At 64.6% G+C, this 22,414-nt stretch overlaps 2 protein-coding genes across 3 annotated transcripts in view; both read right to left on the bottom strand.

The window, feature by feature from the left end:
• KCNQ2 (potassium voltage-gated channel subfamily Q member 2) overlaps window positions 1-1,034 on the bottom strand; it is a 53,035-nt gene extending 52,001 nt beyond the window's left edge. Inside the window, exon 1 of the mRNA XM_060033270.2 lies at window positions 736-1,034. Coding sequence (XP_059889253.1) covers window positions 736-1,031 — 296 coding nt within the window. The 5' untranslated portion in view covers window positions 1,032-1,034. The remainder of the gene's footprint in view (window positions 1-735) is intronic.
• An 11,476-nt stretch (window positions 1,035-12,510) lies between these two features.
• EEF1A2 (eukaryotic translation elongation factor 1 alpha 2) lies at window positions 12,511-21,354 on the bottom strand. 2 transcript variants are annotated; one of them, XM_060032613.1, is made up of 8 exons: window positions 21,198-21,354; window positions 19,303-19,524; window positions 17,541-17,720; window positions 16,777-17,073; window positions 15,777-15,927; window positions 14,449-14,705; window positions 13,571-13,805; window positions 12,511-12,921 (listed from the first exon to the last, which is right to left on the bottom strand). In XM_060032613.1, exons 2-8 carry the CDS (start codon window positions 19,444-19,446, stop codon window positions 12,794-12,796), a joined length of 1,392 nt encoding a protein of 463 aa, XP_059888596.1. In that variant the 5' UTR covers window positions 19,447-19,524; window positions 21,198-21,354; the 3' UTR covers window positions 12,511-12,793. The 2 variants fall into 2 exon arrangements, with proteins under 2 accessions (XP_059888596.1, XP_059888597.1); XM_060032614.1 differs by lacking the exon at window positions 21,198-21,354 and adding an exon at window positions 21,025-21,157.
• Window positions 21,355-22,414: the final 1,060 nt, after the last annotated feature.

Raw genomic sequence — 22,414 nt, 5'->3', positions numbered from 1 at the left:
TAAAGGGGGTCTGGAGCCCAGAACGCGCGCAGGGGCGTCAGGCATGCACCTGCTCCCCCAGCGAGCCGCGGCAGGGGCTCGAGGCTGTGCTGGGGGGGGAGGGGGGCGACGCAGGCCAGGCCAGGGGTGGGTGCAGGCACCACGGGGCAGGAACAGCCAACTATCTACCCTGAGCCCACGGCTGGGGGCGGAGAGTAACGACGGGACCCCTCCGCCATTGCAGCACCCCAGAAGCGCACCCTAGAAGGAGGGCCAACCCCTCCCCCCATTCCCCCTTCTTTGAGGGAACCCATCTAGAGGGGGCCCTCTAGGAGTCCAGATCCAGTGACAGGACGGGCAGCGCCGCCCTCCCTCCCTGGTCGGCCCTTTGTTCGGTGCAGTGGCCGTGGGGAGGGGCCTCTCAGGGCTGAGGAGGGGAGGCTGGGGCGCTGCACATCTCCCCATCCTGCGGGGGAGGGACTGATGCAACCCAACCAGGCCGCTGGCGGGCGCGAGAGGGGGACAGGCGCCCCCACCCCGACCCCAGAACTCCTTCCGACCAGACGTCTCCAAAATCGCTCTCCAACCTCTGCCCTTCTCTTGAACCAAGGTACCCCAGGCACACGGTGTGACTGACGCGGGCGCTCGGACACACACGGAGGCCCTCGTAGCCCGCAGCTGTGCGCCCACGGGCCACCAGCGGCCGATCGCCCGGGTGCCTCGCGACCCGCGCCCGCCGCCCGGGTGGGCACTCACACGTAGGCGTGGTAGATGAAAGCCCAGCCGCGCGGCCGCTCCAACACGTTGTAGAGGAAATTCTGCAGCTTGCGGTAGAAGGCGTTGCGCTTGGGGGGCTTCCCGGCGCCCGCGCCGCCCGCGCGCGGCTTACTGAGGATGCTGCCGCGCTTGGGGGCCTCGGAGCCGGCGATGAGCAGAGCGCCGTCTCGGGTGGAGTCGGGCGCGCCGGGGTCCAGCCCCACGAAGCCCACCTTGAGCTTCTTCTCCCCGCTCGGGCCAGGGTACACGCCGCCGTTGCGAGACTTCTGCACCATGGTGCCGGGCGGCGCCCGGGCGGGCGCGGGCTCAGCGGGGGCGGCGCGCGGGGGGCGGCGCGGGCCCGAGCCCAGTTCCCCGGCCCTGGAGCCGCATGGCCAGGCGGCGGCGGCGGCGGCGGCGGCGGCGGCGGCGGCTCCGCGCTCCTGCCGGGTCCGGGCCGCGCGCGGGGACGCTGCGGCCCCCTCGCTCCGCGCGCGCCTGGGCGCCTGGCCCGCGGCCGCGCCGGCTCCGCCCGCCGCCTCGCCCCGCCCCCCCCTCCGTTAACTCCTGCGCCGCCGCCCCGGCCGCGGGAGGGAAGGGGAGGAGAGGAGGGGGAAGAAAGAGGAGGGAGGGTCAGGCTGCGCCACCCCGCCGACCTCTTCCCGCCCCTCCGGCCACGTGTGCCCTGACGAGGGGATCCGGCCCCCTGGTCCCCTCTGGGGTGGGCAGGACCAAGCAAGCACACGCCTGAGCAGAGACCCCAGCTCTCCCTGGGATCCCCAGGCGGTGCGGTGCCGGGGCCTGGCCCCAGGCGAATTCTTACCAGCTGGGCCCGGACTGGACCCCTTGGAGCCGGGGAGGCCAGGCTCTCTGTTAGAAGGCCCAGCTCCCCGGGACCTTATGCTCCTGGCCTCTAGATGGGCCAGGCATGAGGACGCTTTAGAACCCAGGCCCTTGGACGTGCAGGGAGGCCTTTGTGGAGACTTCCTTCCTAAGAGGTAGCGTGAACTGGGCCTTGGAGAGGACGTCCCCGCGGGGGAGACAGCTGGGGAAAGGTGGGAGTGTGCAGAGGCTTCTCGGCAGGAAGGAGGGTCAGGAAGCTCAGACCTGAGAGACACCCCGGGGAGCCTTGAAGTCCCCCAAGGGGCCTGGGATTTGTTCTGCAGACCCCAAAGAGGCCGGAGGCAGGGGCAGGGGGTTGGAGAGTGGGCCCCAGGGCAAGACCTAGGCCTCAGGAGAGCAGGCTCTGGACGCAGACGGCAGCGTGTCCCCTTGGCGGGGAGTGGGCAGAGTTGGCCTCCCCTGTGGCTGTGGGTGTCCTGGGGGGTCACTCAGGAACCTGCTGCTGGAAGACCAGAGGGCTCATTCCTCAGCTCCCGAGGGGCCCCTGCACACTCGATGCTGTCAGCTCCTCACGATGCCCCCCCCGGACCTCCCATCTGCACACCTAGGATGGTGTTGGCTTCAGGGGCCCCTCCTGACTACACCCAGACTCCTCCCACATTCACCTGGCATCGTGGGATGTACCAAGCAAAAGGCCCTGTTTAGTAGCTGGTGATGCCCTCACCGGTAACGGCTGCTAACACAGGACCCCTGGCGCCAGGTCAGCTGTGTCGTTTGCCCTTTGGGTTCCAAAGGCATTGGTGTGGTTTTGTTTTTCTTCAGTTGGGCAGAAAGCATAATGGACAGTGCAGGCACAGGGCTAAGTCATCTAGAATGCTGGGGAGACCACAGCGCATGCCACACCCACACCTGTGCACACAGGTGCACCCAGGGGCCACACTCCTGACCCCCACCTCCCTGCCTCCAGGCCTGCTCACTAGCTACGATCTCCAGCGTTAGGTGGGTTCTCCCCCGCTGAGCCCAGGCCGAGGGAGGAGACGGAGGCCCTGGCTTACGAACGGGAAGAAGGGGCCACTGCGTCCCGCGCGCACTGGGTCTGCACGGGGGTGGCGTCTGGGGGACACACATGCTCAGTCCTCAGAAACTGGGCGAAACACCTGGGACTCAGACGTGCAGACACCACGAGGGCTGGGCCACCCCCTCCTGCTGAGGGGAGGCCTCCCAGACCCTCGGGTGCCACCTGGGCTGGGCATGGTCCCTCCCTGGGGGAGCCCCTCCCCAGGGTTGGATGGAGGGCAACGTGAGCCCACGGTTAGCGTGGCTCACCGAGGATGAAGGGGTCACCTGTGCAGGTGACAGGTGTCCCTGTCACCTGTGCAGGTGTCCCTGAGACAGCAGCAAGGTTTGGGCTCGGCCTTCCAGGGCACTGAGCAGGAAGAAAGGACGGCACGTCCCTGAGGTCCGAGGGGCCCCTGGCTGCCTTCATGACCTCCTGGGGGAGGCGGTGCTGAGAGGGAGCCCCCACCCGGCTGGAAGGGGACAGGGCTCGGTTGCAGGCGTCCCCACCTCCCCGAGCCCCTGCTCGCTTGTCTATGGTGGCGTTGGCACCAAGAGCTTCACCGCACCTCTTGGAGGCTCTGGAAGGCGAGCGCCGCATCATGCTCTGTTTAGGGCGTCCTTTCCATGATCATCTGTGTCTTGCACACCACGGGCTGTGCACTGTCAGCAGTCTGGTCACCAGTGCCCCCACCCCTGCCACCTAGGCAAAACAGGTCGTTGAAAAGAGTCAGTCGGGGTGAATTTCATGCAAGTGACAGGAGTTCCATTTATTTAAAAATAGATGGGAAAAGCTTTCAGGCTCAAGCCATCTTTGCCAAGACTGCACTGACGGGATCCAGAGAAGGGGAGTGGAAAAATTCGGAGGCACGCAACGCCCAGCCCCAGTCTGGGGAGAAAGCTTCCACCGGGACTCCGGGGCGGCCGCTGCCACGCCGGGCGCTGTCCTTTCAGCACCACCCCAGAACCTGCTGAGCCCAGCCCAGTCTTCTTTTGCCCTCTCCCCTGGCCTCCCCCTCCTGTCCCCCACATCACCGGCTACACTGAGCTGTCACATCACAGGCCAGCTCAGAGTCTCACCCCCTGCCCCCCAGTACTCCTGTGTGTTCCCTTCCTGTGGGGGAGCTCACCACACCGGGCTGTGACCTTGCTTCCCGGCCCGGCTCCACTGCCTTTGGGTGCATCTCACTCACCGTCGTGTCCCCCAGAGCCTGGCACAGATGAGGCCAGGGCATGTCACAGCGGCTGTGTGGTCAGGGCATGTCACAGCGGCTGGTGTCGGAGGCCATATGGAAGCATCTGGATCATCCCCTCTTTGGGAAGCTTCATGGTGACCCTTCCCACGGCTCAGACCACGGGCTCAGCATTTCCCGGGAAGCCGCTTCTCCACAAGCCCGGGGGTTGTGACTCTAGCTTCACAACAGACAGATGGTGGAACCAGAAGACTTCAGAGCACAGGGGAGCGAGTGGAGAGGTTGCAGGCTTCCCCTGGCCGTCCGTCCCGTCCGTCTGTCTGAGGGCCACCAGCGGCAAGGTCCCGCAGGCCGTCCCCGGGGGAGGCAGCTCCGGCACCCTGCTGTGGGATCCCTTTTTGTTCAGCCCCATCTGATGCTTTGTTGACACCTGCAGTCACCAAAAAGATACTTACCTCCCGGTGTTCAGCCATGCTCAAGTTCATGGCCAGTGACCACGTGGACATGGGGGCAGACCCTGAAAAGCAGAGTTTCCTGTTTCACCACCACCCCATTTCCTCCCAGTAGAAAAGGAGCAAGGTGCTTCCCCAGCCACACGCCTCCAGAAAAACAGATGGTCCCGCAGAGGCCCAGAGGGAAAACTCCACCAGGCCGAGAAACAAGACAACTTGGGGAAATGAGAAGAGACATGTTCTCAATCACATAACCTGGGTCAGGGCTGTTGTCGTCTTCGTGCTGTGATTTGGGCAACAGGAAGCACCTACCCAGACAGAAAGCCCCACCCCCTCCAAGGAATTTTCCGTTATTAGGAGGAAGGGCTGTATTATTTATCCAGCTCATGGGGGGAAAAAAGAAGTGAGGAAAAATTCAAGATACGAAAGCACTGATTTTTTTAAACGTCTTGCACTAAAGTCAACATAAATTCAATTTATAGGGCTTTCTTTTAACGGCTCAGAACCCTCAACAAGCTTCCCGAGCCCCAGCTGATTGCACGCGGGAGCTGACCTGCATTTCTCAGCCGCCAATAACACCTTGACGCCGGGAGTCCATGGTCGCCTGTGACAGCGGAGACAGGCTGGGCAGCAAAGGTGGCCCTGGAGGCGTCCGGATGGGTGGGAAGCATCGCGTGGATTCTGGGCTCTCGAGGGGGCCCCCTCTTGGCCATCTGCCCTCGGGCCCCGCCCCCGCTCTCTGCGGGGGGGCCCGTTCCCAGGAGCGAGGGGTGCGGGGGTTGTTTGGGAGGCCGTGTCTTTTGTCATCTCTGAGGTGTGATCCAGGCCCCACCAGCGCTCTCTCTCTCCGAGTCAATTCTCCCATGACCCACTTTCCTCGCCGTGGCCTCTTTACCTGTGTGACCTGGCCCGGCGGTCGCAGACCTCCACCTCTCTACCCCACGTCCCTTCCTCCCAGCTCCCCGCCCTGGGCACACGGCAGCTTCAAGGACCCTCAAGCAGGTAAAGGGGGCTTTGAATATACTGTTCCCTCTGGCAGGAATGCTGTTCCCTCCATTAGCACCCAAAGGTCCCTGTGGTTCTCAGGGAGGCCCTGCTCGTGGATCTCCCCTGAGGTGCGACTCCAGCCCCAGCTCTCAGGTTCCCCATCACAGTCTGAAACTGTGTTACTTGTTGGCTCACCACCTGTCCATCCCCCAACCCCACTAGACAGGGAGCTCAAGAGGAGGATGGTGCCACACTCACAGCCCTGTGCACACACCCACGGCCCCGTGCACACTCACAGCCCCGTGTACGCTCATGGGCCCGTGCACACACATACAGCCACATGCACAGGCACACAGCCCCGTGCACACTCTCACGGCCCCTGGCCCAGCCCACAGAAGCTGCTCGTCACATTCCCTGACTGAGCGAACACTTCTTTCTAGAGCTAGATGTTGCTTGGAGCCTCTAGCCAGGATGTGTCCCTGGTGACCGGCCCGGGGCTTGTGTGGCTTAGGGTCTGCCCAGGTAGACCACAGGCGGATGTGAGCTGGAGTGCGATGCCGTGGAGACAGGCTGCCCACCAGCAGAGCGGTCAGCCACCCTGCCCACACACGGGTGTGGGCATCTGGGTCCTGGCTGCCAGCCCACCGCCAGCCCCGGCTCGCTTGAGTGCCCGGCTTGCTTGGCCAGATGTCCAGTAGGCTTTGGACAGAGCTGTCCAGCCTGGCGCAGGGCCCACCCCCGGCCCCCTCACCCAGGACAAGGTCACCACACACTAAGCCAGGGAGATGGGACAGAAAGGCTGGACTCTTGGACCAGCAAAAGCAGGACACATCAGCCTAGACAGAGTTGGAGCCTCAGCCAGCACCACGGGCTCAGGCAGGGTGGCCCCTGATGAATCAGTCCACCAGCAAACGCGGTCCACCCACAGCGTGGCCAGAGGCAGGGTGCTGCCGGCTGCAGGGCATAGCCCTGGGGCGGCCCCGCGGGCTCATCCGAGCTGGCCAAGTGACCTTTGCAGAGCCCAGGGGTCCTCGCTGGTCGAGTGAAGAGAAGCGGCTCCCACCTCATGGGGCTGTCAGTGGGTGCTGAAAGGAGGCGACCTTGAAAACACCACCCAGCACAGAGCAGCATCCACGAAGCAGCAGGGAGATGCATGGTGACCCCAGTCCTGGCTTAGAAGCGCCCTCGTCCTTGGTTTCTTACAGACCCTCCCCCATGGGAGAGTCCCCCAGCTCAGACGCGCTGACCCCCTCCCTTCTTGGCATCCACCCACAGAGATGAGATCCACTTAGGCCAGTCATTCTTACCCAGGGCAGCTTTGTTCCCCAAGGGACATCTGTAACGTCTGGGGACACTTTTGGGTGTCATGATGGGCACAGGTGCTACTGGCATCTAATGGGTAGAGGCACAGAACAGGCTCCTCACCCCCACAACAGAGAATTATCTATCCCTGGATGTCAATAGTGATGAGGTTAAGACACCATGATTTAGGTTAACAAGGTCTTCTCTCAAGTCGCAAATATTTCCAAGGAGTTAGCCATTCACCCCTTAGTATAAAATAGTGCCAACAAATGGATTTTCTCCCTAAAGCTCCTAATAATACCCAAGCCAAGGGATGAGAATTTTCACGGCAGGACTCCACAATGTTGGGAAGGAGAGCAACTCTCCCCGACCCCAGGAAGGGCTTTGGGCGGGGCAAGCATCTGGGTGAGGGGCACACTTGCCAAGAGGCAACAGGACGGCTCATCATCAGAGTTCGACAAAGTAACCCTGCGTTTTCCATGTTGCTATTTTCTAGCCTGATGACAGAATCTACCTTTACACCATGCAGAACAGTGCAGTGTTTGCTCCTGTTTCACGGCTCTGTCTGTGTGTAACTGGGCAAGGCGCTGGACCTCTCTGGCCCTCGTAAATGATACCACAGGATTGTCACAACCATTCGCGGAGTTAAGGTTTGCATAGCACTTAGAACAATGTCTGGCATGAGTAAGCATTATATAAGCTTCAAAGTAAAAATAAATGCATCGATTCCAGGGCTGGCTCTGCAATCCTGCATTTCCAACATGTACCACCTTCCTCAACACTTGCGGGGAGGACCCTGGGTTTCCGGAGACACACAGTAAAGAAGGGATGAGAGGACACCAGAGGCAGCCAGCATCCCAGAGGCCTCACCCCCACGCCAGCGGAGGCGGCTGCAGGTCCGAGAGAGCCGGGGCTCAGGGGAGCGCCATATAATACAGACCCCAGCCCTAAAGGTGCGCAGGGCACCCATCCAGGTCCTGCCCACTCTGAGGGGCGCGAGGTTTGCGCAGAGGCCAGAGATGGAAGGGGACATTTCACAAACTTCCACCGTGAGGCTCAGAAGCATGACCCCCACCCCCTCCCCCGCCCCTCTTCCCTCCTTTGTTCTGTCCTCCAGCTCCCCTTTTGGCTCAGCCTTGCCGCCCCCCCTTTCTGGGCAGCTGAACCCCAGACACCAGGACCCCAGCCATCTCGAAAGACCCAGCTTCAAACAGCAGCTGGCACGGTCCTTGTCACCAGAGCCCAGGGCGGGCCCTCTGGGCCAGGGAGCTGGGCCCATCCGTCACTCGGGGCTGGCACAGCCCAACCACGGCCCCTACACCCCCCAGAGCTGCCAGCATCCCTGACAAGAAGATGGCTTTGGAGCCTGGGGCCACTTCACCGAGCATCTTCACAGAGGCGGTCCAAAGAGAATGATCTGGTCCCTGCCCCACTGACCCTTCCAGGTCCACCCACTCCGCCCAGGGCGGACACGGAACAGGCAGGGCCTGGGAGCTCTCGCCTCCCCCACCCCCGCTTCCGGCCGCACCCCGGTGTGCGGCTGATTGGACCTCTGCGCTGGCAGCGGGTTCGGCCGGGCTCCCAGCCACGAGCCCACGTCTGAGCGGCCCTCGCCCTCCCCAGCCGACCCCCAAAGAGAGACGCCAGGAAAGGAAGCAGCTCCTCTGGACACCAAGCTCCGTTCCTCCCCAACCCACCCAGACCCACCCCAGTGAAGTCATGAGCAGCCAGCGCAGCCCCCAGCCAGCTTCTCCCCGCACGGGCGCGGGACCGGGAAAGCTCCCCAGCGCTGCCTGAGTCCGGCCACCCACGGCGCCCTGGGCTCAATCCTGACTCCAGCCAGCCAGCAGTGCAGCTACAGCCGGGACACAGCTTGTGCGGGCGCACACACACTCAACACTCGTGCACACGTGTGCATGCGCACGCGTGCTCCCTCAAGCACGCACGAGATGCACGCATGCGCACTCACCTGCACACATTCGCTGCCCTGGCTCCCGTGGGCTCCAGGACCCCCACCACGTTCTCCCCACACTCCACACAACCACAGGCAGACGTGCACAGCTCCACACCCAGGTCACACTCACACAGGTGTGCACGGCTGGGTACACACACCAGGGGCACTCGTGTAACCTGGCACACCCTTGGTCCCACTCCGAGACGCACCAGGGCACCCAGGAGGAGACACACCCACAGCCCCTCACAAGGGCGGTCACTCCCTGGCAAGGAGCCCTGGGGTCTGAGGCCGCCGTCCAGACACAGGACGGTCACCACCAGGTCACCCAGGTCCCTGGGGGAGGGAGGGAAGGTGCTTCCTGTCTCGAGGGGAGGGCTCCGGGAGCCCTGGGGAGACGAGGGCAGGAGACAGACCCGATCTGGCCGGCTCAGCAGGACCCTGCAACCCCGAGGACCCATGAATTTTTCGGAGGTACCCAAAGTGCAGATTGAAGCTGCCACTTGGGTCCTGGCAGATCTTGCTTTCAATTATTCCCCAGCCCAGCAGAGGGTGGAAGACCCAGCCCCGGGCCTCAGCTTCAGGGGGCAATCGCCCAGCCTGGGCTCTGGCACCAGCCCTGTGGCCCCCACGTCCTGCGCGGCAGCCCAGGCATCCAAGCCCAGTGTGAGCGCTGGTCTGTGCCCCCCGCTCGGGTCCTGGCCCTGAGGCTGTACCCCCGCCTGCACCCCAGGGTGCCCTGTCCGGGTTGTGGTACCACCCACCCTGTCCACCCACCCTCCGCCTCTGAAGCTGACGCCCCGACGCCAAGGCCCAGTGGACCCCGCCCCCTACCCTGCTTCCCTGCCCCACCCACCACCAGACCAAAGGGAGGGGCCCCCACGCCCTCCGCTCACCGCGCAGCCTCAGCCCGCACTCCGATGGCCGTGCCGGGAGCTGGACAGCAGCGGAGGCGGGCCAGGAGGCAGCTGCGCAAGCCCTGCGAGCACCTGACCGCAGGGGGTTCCTCCACCCACCATCTGCTTTGTCCCGCTGGCGGTGGGTGGAGCGGGGCAGGAACCAGCGCCCTCACCGCCTGCACTACTGCCCAGATCAGAGGCTCTCAGACTTAGGTCCAGGCACCCCGGGGACCGAGAGCCCTCCAGAAGCCCCTCAAGATCAGACTGTTCTCCCAGTAACGCCAAGGCCTTGGCTTTGTTCCGCCCGTCCCCCTCGTACAGTGGGGTTTTCAGAGCCATGCGATGTGTGACGACTGCGCTGTGTGACCTTGAGTTTTAAATATTTCTGCTTTCCTTTCCGGTGCACCAAGTCTATGGCTACCACCTCAGTGGTGTCTGACCCTGCGAGGGTTTGAGAACCGACACCCAGAGTGTGACGCTGGGCCTCTGCCATCCCACCCAGCCCTCCCCTCCCACTGCCAGTCCCGAGGTGTGGCCAGTGCCCACCCTCCCCCTGAAGCCCCTCCCGCTGAGTGTGTTTGGCTCCCGGAACAGCCCAGAGACCCAGGTCCCTGCCCACCCCAGCTCTACAGGGGGCTGCTGGTGGGGGACCCCCCGCCCCCGCCCCAGGTCAGCAGAAAAATCCTGGGAGAGGTGCTGCATGTGCTGCCCCCACGTGGACACCTGCAGGTACTGCATGTCCCCGAGAGTGAGGTCCGGATTTCTCTTCCTCTGTCCTGGGGAACCCCACCCTGATCAAGGCACAGGGATGCAGAGAGGTCCAGTGCCCTGCCAGGCAACAGACTAGGAGCTGCACCTTCCAGGGGCTGCCTTAATCACTCCATCCCCGAAGGTGGCCCAAGGCCCCCTCCGAGACCCTCTGAGAAGCCCCACCCTCCACCGTGGCGGGGACCCCCATCTTCCTCAGACTCCGGTGGGAGTGGAGAAGTGCTCCCACCTCTGTCCTCACACTGCCCTGAGAGTCCATGAGCCTGGAATGATCTGTGTCCCCCACCCCAGGAACACACTCACCTGCAGGGGGCGGGAAGTATGGCTGAAATCCCCCCACCCTTGGCATCTGGACCACAACAGCCGCTTGGACCAGAGGGTGAGGGTCCCCTCAGGGACCACGCTGGGGGGCTTCCTTTGACCCCAGCCGGGGCTGGATTCATTCTTACCCTGTCTCATGCTGACAGGTTTCTCTGGCTTGACCCCAATTCTATCTGGGCCAAGTGTAAGAGGACAGCTTCCTGGGACAGACAGCTGGCAGGGTCACAGCAGGTTGGCCCGGGGGGCCCAGGACGAGCCGCAGCTCAGAAGAGTGGCAGGGGGCACCCAGTTTCCTTGGGTAGGGCCACCAGATAAAACGCACCAACAAGCGTGAATCTCAGGTAAGCAGTAAATACTTTCTCAGTGTACATAGTGCATGGGACATATTTATGTTCAAAAGTATCCACTGTTTCTCTGAATCCAGATCTGCCTGGGGTTCTGTGTCTCTGTTCGCCTACTCGAGCTGCCTTCCTTTGAGGCCTCTGAGGGTCGGCCCAGACCCTGCGCATGGGGGTCCACAGGCCGCCAGCACCGGGGAGGTGGGTCCCAGTTCGCACGGGGGTCTACAGGCCGCCGGCACCGGGGAGGTGGGTCCCAGTCCACACTGGCTTGGCTAGCCTGGTGCCCTTCTTCTGGTCCTACTCTCCCTTCATGCGCCCTCCAGGGGCCCATCCCCACTTTGGGACTGGGCGGGGAGACACCACCGTCCCTCCGTGGACACCCCTGAACCCCAGCACCCATCTGTCCTGGCTGGCCCCTCACTCGGTGGCATAATTCCCATCACCACCCAGGGTGGTGGGCTGGATATGCTCCCAGAGAGTTCAGGCCTCAGGCCCTGGAACCTGTGATGTGACAAGTGTCAAGACAGTGTTTTGCAGAGGTGACTAAATCAAGGATCTTGAGTGGAGATGACCCTGGATTATCCAGGGGGGTCTTCAGTGACTCCCTTATAAGCGGTTGGCAGGGGAGATTTGACCCAGAGGAGAGGAGACCATGTGACCATGGAGGCAGAGACTGGGGGCCTGTGGCCACAAGCCAAGGGACTCCGGCAGCCACCAGGAGCTGCAAGAGGCACGGACCGGACCCTCCCCCACAGCCTCTGGAGGGAGCAGGCCCTGCCCACGCTGCATCTCGTCCCAGGGGTACTGGACCGCGGGAGGGTCCATTTCTGTCGTTTTAAGCTTCCAGCTTGAGGCCCATTTGTTGCTGCAGCCCCAGGGGACTCATACACTAGGGGACCCTGTGGTTGGTCTGCTGCTCACCCTGGAGGGGACGCCCCACAGCCCAGTTCCCGCTGCAGGCGGGCAAGTCTGCACTGCGCCCGCAGTCAGGGATCCGCTCAGCCCCGCCCTGAGCTCCATCTGCAGCACCAACACCCGGCTCGGGCTAGGCGCTGCTTTCTGGCAGCAGGGAGAGCTGGGCAGCAAGCCCTCCCTCCCCCCTCTACTGTGCTTGCTGACCAAGGTCAGGGCTTGTTCTGGGGTTCCAGGGGCTGGGGTTCCTGGCTGTGCCGGGGGCCCCACTGAGGAGCAGGACGGCAGTGGCGCTGAGTCCAGCCACAAGTGACCAGCCTAGGGCTGGGAGTTGGGGGCGTTAAGAGTGGGCTTCCAAGAGCGTGGGAGCTTGAAAACCCGGGTGAACAACAATGTGTGTGTGACAGTCACTCGTGGGGGAGGAGCCCTCAGTTCATCCCATTCTCAGAGAGACCCCCAACACGTTCAACCCCGCTTCTGCGGATCCAAAGTGACTCATTCTTTGTCCTGGGTGCCCCCACTGGGGGAACGCCAAAGCCCCCTCACCAGCTGGACTCTGGATCCAGTGCCCCACCGTCCCCCTGGGTAGCACAGGTGGACACCTGGCCAGGTCGCCCACAGGGGTGGTGGGTGCTGGGCGGGACGCCAGGTGGGACGGGGCTGGCAACTTGGTGGGGGGCCAGGAGGGGTCCTAACGAGCGCCCTCCCGCAGGGCGAGCCGCCCACCCCCCAACAGCAGGCGCACACGGCTCCGGGGTCGCTCAGTTTATTGGTAAAACGGGCACTGAGCGTGGCAAAGGCTGGACGCGGAAGCCGGGGCGGCGGCGGGGGCGCTTTTCCTCTTAAAGAACTTCCACTGGACCTTGATGGCGAGCATCCAGTCGCTGACGGAGAGCCTCTTACAAGCGGAGGTGCAGACATGCGCCTGGCGAGGGGGCGGGGCGCCGGGACCGCGCCGGGAGCGGGGCCGGGGGTAGGGGCGGGGGCGGGGCGCGGCGCCGCCGGGGAGGGTCGCGCCGCGGGCGCCCGCGCTTCACTTGCCCGCCTTCTGCGCCTTCTGCGCCGATTTGGTGACCTTACCGGCGCCGCCACTCTTCTTCTCCACATTCTTGATGACGCCCACGGCCACCGTCTGCCGCATGTCGCGCACGGCGAAGCGGCCTGCGGGGAGGGGGCGTGAGGCGCGGGCCGGGATACAGCGCGCAGGCGCACTCGCGCCCCCAGCATCCTCCCCAGCCCCAGGCCCCGGGGCGGGACCCTAGCGCTGGGCACCGAGCTCTCTGCGCCTGTTTCGGGGCGGGGGGGCGGGGCAGTGGAGTACGAGGCTCCTGTCTCCTTAGGTGGCAGGAATAACACACATAGGACTCCGCCAAGCCATCGTTGTGGGAATTAAATGGTATGTGGACAGTACTTAGGGCAGGCTGGCGCGGAGTACAGCACACCCTTTCAGCTATCTTGAAGATGGCCAGCAGCCTTGCATAAGGCAGCTCTCTGATATAGGTCTGTGGGTCGTCCTTGGGGTATCTGTGCGGCCGGCCAGCTGGAGGCAGGCGGCCAGTCCTAACTCTGCCACCAGACCAGCTGTGGGCCTTGGGTGAGTCTGCAGAGCAGGATACCATCCCAGGCCCACCCAGTGGGGCCACCTGTGCTCCATGAGACAAAGACCAAGGCCGGGGGCCACCTGCTAAGCTCTAAGCTGCAGCGCAAAAGTGCAGGACCTTCTGTCCACCCCACCCCCACAGTGGTCCTCTGCCCTTGGCCTGGATTGGCCACCACCGCAGGGCTGCCCCTCCCTCACCCCCCAGCTCACCGAGAGGTGGGTACTGGGAGAAGCTCTCCACACACATGGGCTTCCCCGGGACCATCTCCACGATGGCCGCATCGCCGGACTTCAGGGACTTGGGGTTGTCCTCCAACTTCTTTCCAGAGCGCCGGTCAATCTTCTCCTTCAGCTCAGCAAACTTGCAGGCGATGTGGGCTGTGTGGCAGTCAATGACCGGCGAGTAGCCAGCGCTGATCTGCCCAGGGTGGTTCAGAATGATGACCTGTGGACAGAGGTGCATGAGGCCATCAGGCACACGCAGGTGGGCACAGGGGGAGGGCACAGAGCTGGAGGAGGCTCCACCCACCCCCAGGTCCCTGGGGCCCAGAGTGCCGACCATGGAGGAAGGTCAGTCTAGGGGGGACCCAGGCCCCCGGACCTGGACCCCGAGGTCCTCTTCAAGCATCTAAAAAGCCACAAGAGATAAACAACGACGAGGGCACGGTGTGAAAGGGCCAGCGGCCAGAGCAAGGACGGGGGATGACAAGACAGGACTTAGATTATCATATTTCAATTGTATCTCAGTAAAGCCAATTTAAAAAGTCCTAGTCACATAAAGAGGTGACCGAAGAGGACACAGTGCAAATGTGGAGAATTAAGTATCACAGGCCCGTCCCAGGCAATAAACTGATAAAAGCGTTTTCAGGACCAAAGGGGGACCTCAGTGAGGCCAGGAGCACCGAGGCTGGGGTGCACCCTGCCTGCTCTTCCCACCTGCGCCCTCGGCCGGCTTCAGCCCTTCCCGGCCTCAGTGGCCCACTCTGCGAAGCGGGGGTCTCAGTCCTCCCCAGCGCCAGGCAGCCCCCTCACCTGAGGACAGCCCTGGTACTGGGGGGGGGGGCCCTGCCGGCCACCGGGCTGCCCACCTGGGACGTGAACTGGGCGGCCTCCTGGGGTGGGTCGGACTTGCTGTCCCCGCACACATTGCCCCTGCGGATGTCCTTGACCGACACGTTCTTCACGTTAAAGCCTACGTTGTCCCCGGGCAGGGCCTCGCTCAGCGCCTCGTGGTGCATCTCCACTGACTTCACCTCCGTGGTGATGTTCACAGGCGCAAAGGTCACCACCATGCCCGGCCGGAGGATGCCCGTCTCCACTCGGCCCACGGGCACAGTGCCAATGCCTGGGCCGAGAGGAAGGGGGCCATGAGGGCAGGCTGGCGTCAGGGGTGCCCTGTCCTCCCTGGCCGGTGGGGGGTGGCCACGTGGCGGGAGGGAGGGGACAGGGAGACCCCGGGCAAGGCGGACGCTGAGACATTCAGACAGAAGTGGAGGCTTCCGCGCCCCGCCAGCGGAAGAAGGGACTGAGGAAGAGAGTTCCCAGAGCACAGGGAGAATGGGCAAGGAGGGGTCCCACCCTGTGAGGCAGAAGCCCTGAGCGGATTGAGGACCAGCCCCCCCAAGGTGGCCTGCCTGGCGCTGGCGCTGCTGTCCTGAGGGTCACTCCCAAAGGGGCGTGGGTGCCCCTGCACTTCTCAGGATCTGCTGATACTGTGTGGCTGCCCAGTGGGGGTCTGATGCTCCCCAGAGTGGGGGACGGGGGCGGTGGGGACTCCAGCCGGTCTCCCTGGCTGTGACAGAGGCTCGTGTGGCATTGCGGAGGCTGAGGCTGGTGGCTGTTCTCTGTGCTGGGTGAGTGACACCCCCATCCTGCACACAGCCCCTGCATCTCTGCCACAGCCTCCTGGCTGGGAGTCCCCCATCGCTGCCCCCTCGTGGGCCTCACACTTGTTTATGGTTCTATATCATTTCATGACCAGCTTTTCTCACTCCTGGAGTGGATCGTGTCTCCCACAAGACAGGAATCTCCAAGTGGAGAGTAATATGCGACTCTCCCTGTGCCACCAGCTCCTGGTATAGGGCTGGGCACTTATCTGGAGGGAGGAAGACCCTGGCTAACTCGGGACAGACTGATGGACGGGCGGGGGGAGGTGGGTGGATAAATGGACTGATGAAGAAATGGATAATAGATGGGTCGGGGGTGGGGGTGGATAGATGGACAGATAGATGCATGGATGGAGATGGGTGGATGGGTGGCCCCCCGGAAAGTGTGCAGCATGGGGGAAGGGGCTGAAATAACCCGGCCCGGATGCTCCTGGTCAGGGGCCCATTCTCAGGAGGGGGTCTGAGGGCAGAGCTGGCCAGGCTGCAGGGTGGGTGCTGCAGCGGGCGGTGGCCACGGAGCCCTCACTCACCGCCGATCTTGTACACATCCTGCAGCGGCAGGCGCAGAGGCTTGTCTGTGGGGCGTGTGGGGGGCAGGATGGTGTCCAGGGCCTCCAGCAGGGACACGCCACTGGCGTTCCCTTCCTTCCGCTCCACTTTCCAGCCCTTGAACCACGGCATCTGCGCAGGAGGAAGAAAGCACCGTCCTAGAGCCCACGTGCCCCCGTGCCACCCACCCCACAGCCGTGGCCTCCGGGCCCACGGTTGGCTCACCCCTCCCTACGTGAGACCCCACGAGGGGAGCTCGATCCACGGCATACAAGCCGGCAGCCCGGCCAGAAGGGGCGGCCCCCAACCACAGGTGCAGGGCTGAGTTTCCCCTGGCTCTCCTGAGATACCCCCCATGCCCACCTCCCTCAGTGTGGGCAGCTGCAGCCTGGCCAGGACTAGTGACCCCTGCTGGGCCAGGGGTGGCCTCTGGCTTGACCGGGTGAGGCACTTGGTCTCGGGCTCCACAAATTCAAAACAACCAGGTCCCACTCATCACCTCCTGCCGAGTCAGAGTCCCCAGGACATGGGCTGCCAGAGCCGCCAGCTTCCCAGCTGGCCCCAGAGAGCCAGCCCTCGGCCCTTTGCTGTCCCGGCCTGCCCTGGACCTCGGGGAGGGGCCTGGGAGGCCCCGTGGCCTTGGCCCCTGGGGGAGATGCAACCCTGCCACGCAGATCTCTGGAGACAGAGACGGGGCAAGTGGGCCTGGGCCCCGGCAGCCGCTGCCCCCGCAGTGTCAGCCTGGGGGGCGAGGGGGGCGTGTCCCTGGCCAGAGAAGGGGCTGCAGTGGCTTCTGCCAGCCTCACAGGGAGGCTGAGCTGAGGGCAGAGCGTCCGGCCCCCAAGGAGTCTGGGGCTTCCAGCAGCGCGGACACCCACAGGGGGCTGGTACCGCACTTCCTCCTGCTGGCTGTCTGTGCCCGCCCTGACCCAGGGCCCTCAGGGGGAGGTCTGAGCAGCCCCACCGCTGCTGGGCACTCACGTTGGGCGAGGGTTCCAGCATGTTGTCGCCGTGCCAGCCCGAGATGGGCACGAAGGGCACGGTGGCTGGGTTGTAGCCTATCTTCTTGATATAGGCGCTGACCTCCTTGACGATCTCGTCGTAGCGCTTCTCGCTGTAGGCGGGCTCCGTGGAGTCCATCTTGTTGACCCCCACGATAAGCTGCTTCACGCCCAGCGTGTAGGCCAGCAGTGCGTGCTCCCGGGTCTGCCCGTTCTTGGAGATGCCCGCCTCAAACTCGCCCACTCCCGCCGCTACGATCAACACGGCGCAGTCCGCCTGCCCGGCAGGTCGGGTAAGGTGAGCCCAGACCTCGCCCAGCACCCAAGCCCAGGCCCCTCTGGGCAGCAGACAGGGGCCTGGGCCATCGCCTGGGCATGGAACCTGGGGGTCCCAACCTTAGGGGCAGTGTCTGTCTGTCTGTCTGTGTGAATGCCCTGGCAATGTCGGACTGTCCGGGGGCATTTCTGCCCACATTTCCATGTCCCCATTCTGGCCTCTGTGTCTCCTGTGAAGGCGGCCCTGACAGTGGCTGGCTGTCCTTACAGGCACCCTTGCCAGGCTGAGATGCCAGGACACTTAGTTCTTTGGGGGGGCACGTGGTGACAAAGGTGAGGGGTCTCATGCCCTGGCGAGGAAGCAGAGGAGACCCAACTACCGCTCACTGATTCCAGGGCCCCCCAGGCTCTCCTGAACGGTGCCCCCGCCCCACCTCCCGTCCTCCAGGCCCCCGAGGCCCCGCCCACCTGGGATGTGCCTGTGATCATGTTCTTGATGAAGTCGCGGTGGCCCGGGGCGTCGATGATGGTGATGTAGTACTTGGTGGTCTCGAATTTCCAGAGGGAGATGTCGATGGTGATGCCGCGCTCCCGCTCGGCTTTCAGCTTGTCCAGCACCCAGGCGTACTTGAAGGAGCCCTTCCCCATCTGGAGGGGTGGGGACGTGGTTCAGGACGGGACCGGGACTCGGGTCCCCCTGGGGCGCGGGAGCAGCATGTCACAGCAGAGAGACCCCTCGCTACTGCTGGAACCCTGGGGCTCTGGACCCACCTCCGGAACCGGGGACACCAGGACCTCATCCATGCCCTGCCCCGGCCGGCCTCCTGCCGCCTAAACAGGCTCCACCAGCAGGGGGCGCAAGGGCCTGGGAGCAGCCTGAGAGCCGCCCTGGTTTCAAGCCCTCCCCTGGCTGAGGGCTTCCCTTTATCTGAAGCCAGGGTCCCCCCCACCGCACCCCCCAGATCCCTGTGTCAGCTGATGACCCCGCTGGGCTTCAGGCTGTCCAACCAAAAAGCCCCTCTGTGGTTTTTTTTTTTTTTTTTTTTTTTTTTTTAGGGAAAAAGAAAGAAAGAAATCAGATGAGGTGGTAAGGAAGGGCCTGGCTTTCCAGTTCTTTCCACAGCCGCTGAAGCTCCCCAGTGGCTCTGAGGCTCCTCCTCCACTCCCCGCCCCACCTGACCAGGGAAAGCGAGGCCGGGCCGCCCTCTCCCAACACCTGTGCCAAGTGCCCAGTGAGACCCCCATGCCCAGGGTCAGGGCTGCGGTCAGGGTGGCAGCTGTGGTCACTGCCCAGCTGGTCAAAGCTCCCTGCCAGGGCCATGCACGGACAGGGCTCTGCCCTCCAGGGAGGCTGCCCAGCCAGGGTCCAGCTAGACCCGAACCAGACGCCCTGCGAACGCCCTCAGCGCCCCTCAACACCAGCCCCGCAGGGAAGAAGAGACACAGCTTTGGGGCCCAGGAGCATCCCCGCAGCCCAGGCCAGCAGCTGCCCCTCCTGAGCCCTGGCACCGGCCATCCAGGTGAGACCCCTCACAGCTCCCCAACAGGAGCTCCCCCAGAGCTCAGGGGTGGAGGTGGGAGGCACAGAGAGCAGACCCCACTCCATGGACACTTCCCACCCGTGGGTCTCGGACGCTTGAGAGGATCAGCTTCGAGAAATGGGGGGTCAGCCATCAGGGCCCCTCTCCTCCTCGCCAGGTGACAAAGACTCCCCCAAAAAAAGGGTGCTACCCTGGACAGGCAGCCTGCCCCAGGCCGGCAGGAGAAAATGGAGCTGATGGGCTGGGTGCCCATCAATCAGCTATTAATAGCCGCTCTGAGTCCTGGCCCAGCCCCGGGACAAGCGAGGACAGCGCCACCTCCAGCCCCAGACCTCAGCCCCGGGGACACGGGAACCCAACCCTGGGGGCTCAGAGACAGTGACCTATCCTGGGAGAAATGCACCTCCAGCCCCTCTCCTGCCGGGGGCTGGTCCGGCAGGTCATCCCACCTCCCCCCGACCAGGCACCTCCTCAGAGAGAGGCTCCCCCAGCTGCCCCCAGGCCTTTCCCATCCGGATGCTGCGACACACACATCTCCCACGTGGGGTCCTTGGGGCTCACGCCCCTCTTGCCCCAGAGGAGTTCATCTGAGCTATGTGCCCCGGGGTCAGGGAAGCATCAGCCCGGCTGCCCTGTGAGAACCCAACCTCACGGTGGAGGCGAAGGTGGGAGCCCCCCTCAGGGCTCACCTCGGCCGCCTCCTTTTCAAACTTCTCGATGGTCCTCTTGTCGATGCCCCCGCATTTGTAGATGAGGTGGCCGGTCGTGGTGGACTTGCCTGAGTCCACGTGGCCGATGACCACGATGTTGATGTGGGTCTTCTCCTTGCCCATCCTGCCCGGGGTGTGGGGAGGGGCTGGCGCGACCTGGGGTGTTCTGGCTCAGGGCGAGGGGCACGCTGAGCAGTGACTCTGTGGGTCGAGGTGGGGAGCAAAGGTGATGGGGGGCCTCAGAGAGAAGCCCAGCAAAGCCCTGCCCTGCACAGGTTGGGAGCACACCCTGAGCACAGTCCGGGCCCCCAAGGCCGGAGCCAGGTCTCCATGTTTAGCTGAGCAGAGCCCGGGGGCAAAAGCCCAAACAGTCCAGTAGCCGCACACGTCTGAGTGCTGTGCCTACAGAGCCCCCCCACCCTGAGAGGCTAACCCCATCCGGAGACACCGAGGAACACCAGCCTGGCGAGCCCCGTGACCAGTCAGGAGCCGGTGATGAGTCACCCTGCCCCGCTCTCCAGTGCCCTGGCCCCGGCCTTGGGCTGGGACACCGCGCCCACCCGATCCCAGCCCCCACCCCCCGCCCCGCAGAGCTGCCACGGTGGAGAGACGGTCAGTGCTTCCCACTCCCCTCCTTGAGCAGGGACGGCACCATCTTCCCCTCATCCCTGCCCGGAAGGCTGGCACCGGGGAGACGCCTGGCCCAGAGCTCAAGCAGGGCGATGCGGTGCCCAGATCAGGGACCCAGAATAGCTCGGGCCCCCCCCGGGGTCTGGACGGGGGCAGGCAGTAGGGCAGGGAGGTGGGGGTCCCTGCTGTGTCCAGCTCGGGCCCTCCCCGGGGTCTGGACGGGGACAGACAGTAGGGCAGGGAGGTGGGGGTCCCTGCTGTGTCCAGCTCGGGCCCTCCCAGGGGTCTGGACGGGGGCAGGCACTAGGGCAGGGAGGTGGGGGTCCCTGCTGTGTCCAGCTCGGGCCCTCCCCGGGGTCTGGACGGGGGCAGACAGTAGGGCAGGGAGGTGGGGGTCCCTGCTGTGTCCAGCTCGGGCCCTCCCCGGGGTCTGGACGGGGGCAGACAGTAGGGCAGGGAGGTGGGGGTCCCTGCTGTGTCCAGCTCGGGCCCTCCCTGGGGTCTGGACATGGGCAGGCAGTAGGGCAGGGAGGTGGGGGTCCCTGCTGTGTCCAGAGCAGGGAGAATCTGGCCCCAGCAGCCATGCTCAGCAGATGCCAGACAGAGATGCCTGGTGGGGGCAGAGGGCCATGCCCTCCCCCTTCCCTCTGGTCACAGGGTCACAGCCCCTGCCTCATCCTGGAGGTCAATGGAGAAACCTAGGCAGCCCGTGGGGGGGGGGGGGCAGGTGGCTGGGGAAGGGAAAGCGGGAGAAAGCGGCGCACCCCAGGGTGCGGACCCCTGGGTGCGGACACCGCCTGCCCGGGCGGAGGCGGGGTGGCAAGGACCCCTCAGGTCTCACAGCCTCCCCTCCCCCTCTACGTCGGGGGGGCACCCCCAGCGCCCACCCTCACCAGCCCCCAGCGCTGACGACCCTTCCCGAACCCCACAGGGCCCCCCCCACGGCGATCCCAAGGTCACGGCTGCAGGTTGATCGCCACCGCCCAGGAGACTCGGCCCCGCCGCGGCGGCCCCGTAAACAAGCGCTACCGCGGTGCCCCCACCCCACCCAGGGCCGCCCGGGGGACTGACCCCGGTGCTGGGTCCGGAGTCCCCGGGCGGGCAGCCGATCTCCTCGGGGAGCAGCGCAGCCTCGCCAGGCGCCGGGCCGACCAGTCTCTGCCCCTGGGACTGGTCCCCGGGGAAGGGACCCTCTGCGGAAAGCTGGGGGCGGGGGTGGGGACCCGGAGGCCCAGCGTCCTTACCCGGAGCCGAGGTCTCAGCCAGAGGGACTGGCGGCGCCGGCGCCGGCGGTTTTATCTCTCCAGGAGGGGGGTCCACCTATTGACGGAGCAGGCGCAGTGCACTGCACCCCTGCAGTACGGCAATGCGGCACCGGCGCGGGCGGGGCCGGGGGCGGAGATGCGAGGGATGCAGGGATGCAGGGACAGCGGGCCCGCGGGCGCACGCGAGCGCGACAGGGACGCGAGAGGAGCATGTGGCGAGGGAGGGAGCTACAAAGGCGGAGACGAGACGCACCCGGAGGGAGCGCGGGCGGGGAGAGCCAAACAGGCGGGGGCGGCGAGAGCCGGATGCGGAGAGGGAGCCGAAAGGAGGGAGGCGCAGAGATGGAGAGAGGCCTGGAGAGAAACAGCTAGCGGCAGAGGGCAGATACCGCAAGGCTGAAACGCCAGGCTCGGGCACGCGAGGGGAGAGCAGCGCCGCGCCGAGCACAAAAAGACATTTGGATCCAAAAGGAGGTCCCAGGGAAGGGCCAGTCCGCGAGGATGGGGCCGGTGGGGGCAGGGGAGGAGCAGGGCAGGCCTGGGGGGTGGCTGAGGTCGGCGTCTGGGCGGCTGTCCTGCCGGCACCTGATTTACGTGGTGCTGTGTTCTGAGGCATCTCTCCGGGGTGGCCCAGGGGGTGCAGGCCCCCGGTGGGACCCCAGAATCTGCTTCTTTCCAAGTCCCCTGCCCCCTATGTGCCTGCGACACAGGTTTGCCCCAGCAGGCCCCCAGAGCCAGGCTCTGCACCCCGGCTCCGTGGTGTGGCACGGAAACTGTGGCCTCCAGGGTCCCCTCAGCTCGGCCAAGTGGCCTGAGGCTGCATCCGCAGATCCAGTCAGTTCACCCTCCCTCCAAGCCCTGGGAAGAACTGTTTTCCACCCTGGGCCCCTTTTGGTACAGGGAACACTTGAAGTCCGCCCCCAGAGCCCACTGAAATCCTTGAGGGCCGCCCTGGTCTGCACACACGGGCCGGGTTCCCAGGGACGCAGAGTTTGCCAAGGAAAGAAATCAGCTCCCAGAGAGAGTCCCAGGCTGTGGCCCTGAGGCCTCCCCTCGATCTGTAGGAAGTGCGATGTCCCTGAGGATCCTGGGCAGACCAGGGCAATGACCAAAATGGGTTTCGGGGTGGGGGGGATGGGTTAGTGAAGACCAGGGTCATGGCCTCTTCCGGGACCTCCAACCTTGTCAGCTCACCC

This window comes from Delphinus delphis, chromosome 15 (genome assembly GCF_949987515.2).
Source record: "Delphinus delphis chromosome 15, mDelDel1.2, whole genome shotgun sequence".
NCBI lineage: Eukaryota > Metazoa > Chordata > Mammalia > Artiodactyla > Delphinidae > Delphinus > Delphinus delphis.
The sequence above is the reverse complement of the archived record's forward strand: the minus strand, read 5'-3'. Positions and strand labels throughout refer to the sequence as shown.

What these genes read in the sequence shown, in the direction of transcription:
- EEF1A2 (XM_060032613.1), bottom strand. Translation starts at nt 19,446, where the DNA reads ATGGGCAAGGAGAAGACCCACATCAACATCGTGGTCATCGGCCACGTG. An exon ending in TGCTGGAACCCTCGCCCAAC is followed by an intron (nt 15,928 to 16,776) that starts GTGAGTGCCCAG and finishes CCTCCTGCGCAG; the next exon opens with ATGCCGTGGTTCAAGGGCTG. An exon ending in CTCCCAGTACCCACCTCTCG is followed by an intron (nt 12,922 to 13,570) that starts GTGAGCTGGGGG and finishes CCCTCCCCGCAG; the next exon opens with GCCGCTTCGCCGTGCGCGAC.